Source organism: Ustilaginoidea virens, chromosome 3 (assembly GCF_000687475.1).
Source record: "Ustilaginoidea virens chromosome 3, complete sequence".
In the NCBI taxonomy this organism is placed as follows: Eukaryota; Fungi; Ascomycota; class Sordariomycetes; order Hypocreales; family Clavicipitaceae; genus Ustilaginoidea; species Ustilaginoidea virens.
Window position 1 is genome coordinate 198,412 of NC_057318.1, and position 8,024 is coordinate 206,435.

At 47.4% G+C, this 8,024-nt stretch overlaps 1 protein-coding gene across 1 annotated transcript; it reads right to left on the reverse strand.

The window, feature by feature from the left end:
• Positions 1-3,916: 3,916 nt before the first annotated feature.
• On the reverse strand, positions 3,917-7,474 carry UV8b_03354 (uncharacterized protein; the record flags this gene model as incomplete). The annotated part of the gene is made up of 3 exons (XM_043140852.1): positions 3,917-6,431; positions 6,507-7,226; positions 7,329-7,474. 3 exons carry the CDS (start codon positions 7,472-7,474, stop codon positions 3,917-3,919), a joined length of 3,381 nt encoding a protein of 1,126 aa, XP_042996786.1.
• Positions 7,475-8,024: the final 550 nt, after the last annotated feature.

Consider the following 8,024-nt stretch of genomic DNA (forward strand, 5'->3'; position numbering starts at 1 on the left):
ACCTAAAATCGTAAGAGCTAATCCGAAATCTATTATAGTTTTAGAACTATAGGAGATGGTCGCAATAGACTATCTAGGCCCTATTATACTAAAAACGAGAGAGGGAGAAATATATATTCTAATAGCCATAAACTATACTACTAGATTTCTTTTAATGCAGACTTATATTAAGGCAATAGGAATTACAGTAATAGAAGCTTAGGGAAAATACTAAGGATTAATATTCGGATAGCCAAAAAGGATGTATTGCGATAATAGATCCTATTTTAAAAATCAACTTTTTTAAGCTATAGGAGAAAAATATAGAATATAGGTAACTTTCGGACCAGTCTTATACCTAGCTTCTATAAGACTAGCCGAAAGAAATATAAGACTTATAAAGAACTAATTAATAAAATAGGCTATAGAAAGGAATAGAATATCATTAGAATTATAAAACCAAACTATCCCTTCTATTATAGTAGTACTAAATAATCGATATATAATTATAATTAGAATATCTCTAGCTATATTGATATTCGGTCTCGAACTATTTTCCTAGTATAATAGCATAACTAAGTGGGATTAGGATAAGGCTAATAAGCTAGAGATAACCGATAATAAATTCATTCGAGATATAAATTTATTAATAATCGACTAAAGAAAGGAGAAATAGGAAAAAGTATAAATCTAAAAAGTATCCCTTTTATCGAATAAAGTTAATAAAGTTTTATATAACTTTAAAGTTAGCGATAGAGTTTAGGAGAAAATAAATAAAGAAAGTAAGTAGAAAGAAAAATTTTATAAAACTTAGGGAAACCTATTAAGAGTTATTAAAGTTCTATTATTAGTTACTTATATAATAGAGCCGATTCAGGGAGGAATAAAAAAAAAGATATATATAGACAATTTGAAAGGTATTATCGACCGGCTAAAATATTTATAACCTCTACGACTAAATATATAGGATCTAGTAGAATAGTTAGATAAAAAAGAGGCTAAAAATCTAGAAGAATAATATAGAAAATTAAAAAGTTGCAGTTAGGGATAGCTATAATAACTTCTCTTACTTTATCTTTATTTTTATAGGGTAGGGCGGATAACACTTATATATTATATATCTGCCCTTTCTTCTTTTTTTTTCTTTTCTCCCTTTTATATTTCCTTAATATGACTTTTAGTCTTAGTAATAGTAGTTTCTTTTTATTTTTTTTCTTTCTCTAGTAGTAGTAGTTTCCTTTTTTTATTTTCTTTTTTTAGCAGTAGTAGTTCTTCCTTTTATATTTCTTTACTGCAAAATTCAGACCTTACAATAGCAGCACAATATACTTTTACTTCTTGCAATAATAGTACGGCATTTTTTTACCTTAAAGATAAATCTAGAAATATTCGAGGGCAATACTATATTCACTAAAAAGAATATATATACTAAAAGGGTTCCTTCTTCGAATAAAGACTATATCAAATAAATAAAAGAAAAAGCTATAACTAATGATATTACTATGCCTAATAATGCCACCGAGAAAGGTATATAGGAAAATATAGAGGAAGTAAAGAATCATTTCCCTAGAAGGCTATATATAGAATTCGCGTATTATTTCCGAGAATAACTTAAGCACCTCCCTATACTATTAAGAATGATTGAAGTACAGTAAATATTTAATATAATATTATTCGCTCTATTCTTAAAAATCCCTATAAAGAATAAATTAATTATAGGGATAAAATCGCCAAATAGGATATATAACCTAGATATAATAATTTAGTCTGCTATTATAAAGATTCTATAGAAGGAAGATATCCTTATTTAATATAATAAATAGGATAAATCGAATGCGATCGAATATTATGCAAAAGTGCTAGAAAAGATCTACTATTATAGAGTAAACTTATTTGATTTGCCATAGGAGCCAAAAGAGGCTATAATAGTATAGCCAAAGAAAAGAAAAACGAATAAAGTAATAGAAGAAGGCATAAATACTATAAAAAGAATAAGACATACGAATAATAAGGAAGATAATATAATTAGAGCAGCTAATATTATTGCAGAAGCAATAAGAATGGGACTTGAGAAGATTGCTAATGTATTAAAAGAATGAATTTGCTAATAAAAATGGTTTTTTTTATTTTTTTATTTTTTACTTATGTTCGCTGGAAGAAGTATTATTTTTTTTTGCTAGGCTCTAGAGAATGCTTCTCTTTCTTTTTTTATTGTTGCGATCAATACTATAGAGAAGTATCTTTTGCTTTTTTTAGTGTTATGGGCAACACTATAGAAGAAAGGGGGGATCCTATAAAGGGATTAAATAGTGGGGTTTCAGACTAGATTAGCTCAAGAACAATTAAACCTCCTACACAATACATTTTGGCTCCATGCCAGTGGAAAGAATTCACAACCCAGTAGATGTCCTTGAGTCCTTGACCTTGTGATGATGGTTTAGGGGCCAACATGAAAGTTTAGGCGATGCCGATAAAGGAAGTCACGACCCACCTAGCTACGGCCCCACCTAGCTACGGCCCCACGAAAACAACAAGGTGCGATGCCCCATCGAAGGGCCTCTGTAGGCCATTAAAGCTCCAAAGCGGCCGATATTGCGTAGAAAACCCTAATTAGTAGGTAAGGCAAATACTCTGCATTAGGCTGTGTACCGTTAAAATAACTTGCATGTAGGTACCTATTCGATTTACGATCCCCCGTCATTTATTACCCCCCTACTGGGGCGATACTCTGTGAGGGCCCAAAGTCTCCTAATTCGCCCACGTACGTTGGCAAAAGCTCAGAGAAGCTCAGCGTTATTGGAAATCCCCCCCCAAGTTGCTGCCTCCCAAGATCCTGCGCTGCCGAAAGGATTTCATCCGGCCCTGCGGTCTCATCCGGATCCAACCTTTTCGGGCAACCCCCCATGGGCTTTGATCCCACCATCCAAGGTTTTTCACACGGTGGGGCTGCTGCTCCATCGCATCCGGGCGTCCGACAGAGCAAGCATCTGCGGCAATAAATGCGCGTGGTCCGACTCCCCACGGAAGCTGGGACGGCGCCGCAGGGGTGCCTATCCCAGTCGGCGCGGTACCTTGCGGGCACGGGCTGGCCCTTGCTTCTGCAATGCTGCAGCGGCGCGCGATTCCCCTCGCAGCTTGGAAGCAAGCCATGTGGATAAAGAGAGTCTGGAGTACATTGCACGTCGAGAAGCCTGCCTAGTTCAGCCAAACCCTGCCATCTTTCCGAGACGAGCCTGTCTCGTCTGGGAAATGTTGTGCGTAGAGCAGATAGGGGAGATGGCTATGTAGTAAGTAGCTATTAATAGAAAAATATAGGGAAAGTGCTTAATCTGCTTTGGGCCTAGCCGCGGCTTTTATATTCGAAAAAACCGGGACTTCATGTTTACGTGTGCGTACGCAGCCTGGGATGGGCAGATGACCTCGACAGGTCGTGCCCAGTGTCTGCCATGTACGTAGGATAGGTCGATCCACGCACCGGCAGTCATTTTGGCTAGATGGCGTCAAGCTGACCTTTGAAAGAGGTCTGGTAGAGCTGCCAGGCCTTGTAAGCGCCCGGGCAGTACCAGCAGGTAGGAGGTATTCTTCCACTCGTTGCATTTCTCCCCTCGTCGCCAATTCTTGCATCTCGCAGTAGATTTGCTTTAGCATTTCATTACTCATTCAAAGCGGATCGCTAGATACAATCAATTGCGCGTGTCTGCTCCCGCGCCGCCGCAGCCCCGCGCCGTCATTCACACTTCGGTCGTCGAGGCAGCTTGCTCGCCTGTTCGGTCAATGCCGGCGTCGGATGCAAATGATTTGTTGTCGGCTTACTAGTTGTGCGACGTATTTGGGGGGTTTTCCCTCCCATTCCACCCAACACTCCCCGGCTCTAGTCCCAGTTTCAACTTTGTCAATGCCGTGTTTTCCGCTTCGTCCCAGGTTCCCGTCATTCTCATTACAGCTCATCCCGCAGTTTTTGCGCCGAATCCTTGACAGCCCCTGTCGCCTGGCTGGCCACGCTGCTCAGCTTGTTCCGCGCCGAGGCCGCCGCGACGCTGGCTTCGCTGGCCACGCTTCCGACGTTGGACGTCGCGGTGGCGTAGGCAGCGCTGAGCCTCGACATGACGCTCTCGCTGAAAGTCGGCTCTTTGCCGACCATTAATTCTGAAATAATCCTGTTGACGGCGTCAAACTGCCTCGCTGCAGAGTCTGATGCCGCAGACGCAGAGTCGGCCACGGCTCCGGTGACAGCCGCGGCCACGGAGCCTGCCGTTTGCGTGGCACCCTCGTACCACCCCAGCGCTGAGGGCTGGCCGTAGACATCAGCGCTGATCTGGGAAACGACGGCGTCCCATGTGTCAACGAGTGAGCCGGCCATGCCGACCATCTGTTCAGCCGCCGCATCCGCTACCTTCTCAATGGCGTCTTGGGCATCTTGCGCCATCGAAAGGGCCCCTTCGGTGGCCGCTGAATAGGCAGACTTGACAGCCTCGTCGGCTGCGCTGACCGCGGCCGCGGCCGATTTCCCAGCGACTGACGCCATCGAGGACGCAGATCCTGCGAAATCGGTGGGTGTCGGGGAGGCGGTGGCTGACGACCATGCAGATGATGCTGCCGCCATGAAGCTCGAGTACCTGTCTTGTGCCAAGCCCAGTCCAGCGTAGTAGTGATACTTGGCTTGCTCGTAGTACTTTTCTGGTGCCGAGGTGGGAGTCGCAGTGGCAGCTCCGAGGGCAATCAGCACACTCTGATATTGGATCTCAGCCCACAGTCGACCTTCTCTCAGCCGCTGTGCCGCGATTGACTCCACGCGTTGCCAGTCAGGCAGCTTGCTGGGTCTTGTCGGCGAAGGAGTGGGAGTCGAGCCGCCAGCAACGGCGTCATTCAGTTTCTGGCTCGCGGCAGACACGGCACTGCCGTAGGCAGCGGAAACGGATGAAAAGAGCTGTTCATGGACTGGTTTCGAGGTGCCCTGAATCTGCGCCGAGACGACCGAGAGAGCGCTAGAATACTGGTCAGCAGCCAAGGCCACAGCGTCAGAGTATGCTGCTTGGGCTGCCCTGGCCATGTCCGCAAGGGTGTCAGAGTCACCATCGTCGTCTAGGATGGGGCTTCTATCCGCCACTGACTGAGCAGCCGCTCCAAAAATGGCTGGCGTCACGGATCTCAGTTGTTCTTGAGCTTCCCCGGCCCCCGATTCTTCAAAATCACTTGCTGCAGCCTCGTTTTCCGGCGTGTTCGGCTTCGGTTGCGATGCGACCCTCGGTTCGCTAGGGGCATTGCCCAGAATGATGGGGCTTTCTTCAGGCTCAGCGTCGGCTTTGTGGACAGTGGGCTCGGCAATGATGATTGGAGTGTTGTCGAGAACATCATCCTTCACCGTCAACGGCTCCAGGACTATGGCTGTTTCATCCGCCGCTGCCTCGCTGGCAATTTCTTCCCCAATCCCTGGCTCGACGATTGGCTCAATGTTCGGTTTAGCATCTCGCTCAGCCCCTTCGGCAACCGCGTCTTTCAACTTCTCCTCCTCGGCAGCTAGAATTGCCTCTGCTCTCACCCTCTCAGCAGCATCAGCAGCCGATCGCATTGCGTCGGAATCGAAATTTTCTGTGGCATCGTGGGCCTTAATCTTCCAGCTGGAAACTTGCTTCAATCTGGCCAGTTCCTTGGCTGCAGCGGACGCCAAGCTCATTCCGTTCTCTTCTATTTGGTGGGAAAGCTCCTGGGCCTCAAGAAGTGCGGGATGAGTCACAATCAGCTGCTTCAATTCCTCCGTCCAGCTGCTCAGCGTCTTTTTCAGTTCGTGGTACTTTTGCCAGTCCTTGTAGGTAACGCCGTCTGTCCAGGCCCACTTCATGCCAATATTCTGTAAGGCCAGGTTGCGCGTCTCGTCGAGAATCTGGAAATAGACGTCGGCGGCATTAAGCACGGTGTCTTGAAGTTCGGAATCATAGTCTTCTCGCCAACCGCGAATCACCTGAGCTTTCTTCTTAATTGCAACCCCGGCAGTTCGGATAGCGTCAACACATTCCTGTTGTGCCTCGGATCCAGCATTTTTCACGATGGATTGAATGCTCTCCTTCAATTTGGCCATCTCGGATGCGATGGTGTCATTGAGTTCTTTGAGAAGCGCTTTTCCATTCATGTTCGCGTTCTCGTCCATTATGGCTCTTGCAATATCATGTACTTGATCTTCCATGGCGCCAGCACCCTCTTCTGCTTGAGCAGCAAACTTATCCTGCCAGGTTGCCAAGTCATTGGCAACCATTTCACGAGCATTTTTGCGCTTATCGCTTTCGTTCTCGGTAGCTGGCGGGGCCTTGACAGGGTTCCAGTATTCTGCGGGTTTGTTCTCGGCCGTCGGAGTGGAAGTGGCTTCTTGTTTTTCGGCACCGGTTGAAGACGCAAGGGTGGATGGACTCTGAGGAGGGGGTTTGCTAAACGCTGAGGAGATTGATAAACCAGTCGAGCTATTTATACGCAACATTCAGCACTCATACAGGTCAAAACAAGGTAGGCTTCATGACAGGTGTTTATATACGTACGCTCCAAAGGTGCGATCGCTGGTGGTGGCGACCTTGCTCGTGACGTTGGACTTGGTCCTGTATCGACCCAGACGTTCTCCAATGCGGACAAGCTGCGGCTCTACATTCTCCACATAGACAAAACGCAATTGTGGCCAGACTGCGGTGTCTAAGAAAGCATTTGCCTTGGCCCCAGCCCAGTAAGTGGCAGGGAGTGCTGTGCTGGTTGCAAATTCGGCTGCCGCATCATAACCACGCACCGCATACGGACGGGCAAGCTCATAGCCAGGGAGAAGGTAGGCACTGTAGACTTGCACCGAATGCTTCTGTGCGAGGTTGTAATACGGGCCGACAACCTCGCCTGCCTTGTCCAGGTACGGTGCTACCGACTTGTCGTAATTTGATTTGATCTGTGTCTGAAGTCGAAGCAATCGAGGTTGTCCATTGCGCACCCACTGGGCGCGTGCATACGCCTGCCCCCTGTTAACCAATGGGGTAGTATACAAAACAGCATAGCGCCGCGTGGGGGTCAGGATGCGGTTATTTAAAGTGTCGCAATAAGGTCTGACGACTTGCGCATAAGGTGCCGCGTACTCGTCGAACAGCGGCTGAACATGCGGCGCGACAACGTTCTTGACCCGGAAGTATGGCTTGCAGATCAAAGGTGAGTCATCACCGCAGGCTTCGAAAGACGGCGGACACCGGAAGAGAATCGTGAGGATGGCAGCCCATGTGGTAAGTCTGCGAAATCACATGAAAAAACATCGTTAGCCTTGGCAGCTCTGTTCTTCATCATCCCAGCCTCAATTCGTGCGCGGACAAGCTGCGGAAAGGATAACGTACCGTGCGATACAATTCAAGGCCCAGGCGAAGAAGCCGCGCCGTTGCTTGGGCGCCGCTCTGCGACTCTTTGTTTGGCCGTTTAATAACTTGCCATTAGCATGGGCTGGCCCGGTTCCAGCCTTGCCTTTGGTATCAGCGACGGCCATGGCGAAACCGACAAGGCAATCAGTGTCAATCTGCAGTCGCTTGGCAATGCTGATGCACGAGCACACTGCGTCGTGGGCAAGGAAGGCTCACGAGCCGCTTCAGAGCGGCTGGATCCTTGCGACGAAAAGAAACAAGGCCAGCTTCCAATCCGTGAAACCGTCTGGTGCTATGATGGAGTGGCGGAAGGTGGTAGGACGCGCATGGAAGACCCAGAGCCGGCTTGCGTGCCCTGCGGATCGCGGACGTGTCGGATCGATGAGATCGAGGAGCCCTGGCAGCTCAGAACAAAGCTGCGTGCCCTTGGGAGAAAGGACGAGGCCGCGGAAAGAGACAGCGCGGATAACTTTGTCGTGAGGCCGAGGATTGAGGGCGGACCAGACGCAAGAATGAAATCTGGGGCTGGCCGGTGCTTGGTGCAGGGGTGGAGAGCTAGGTGCTAGGTACCTAGGTACCTAATGGCAAATGTATGAACTTGTTCCAGTGCAAGCTAGGGACGGAACGGAACATTGAGAGAAGATCCACCAGTGAGCAACAGAGACGGCGGGGCTG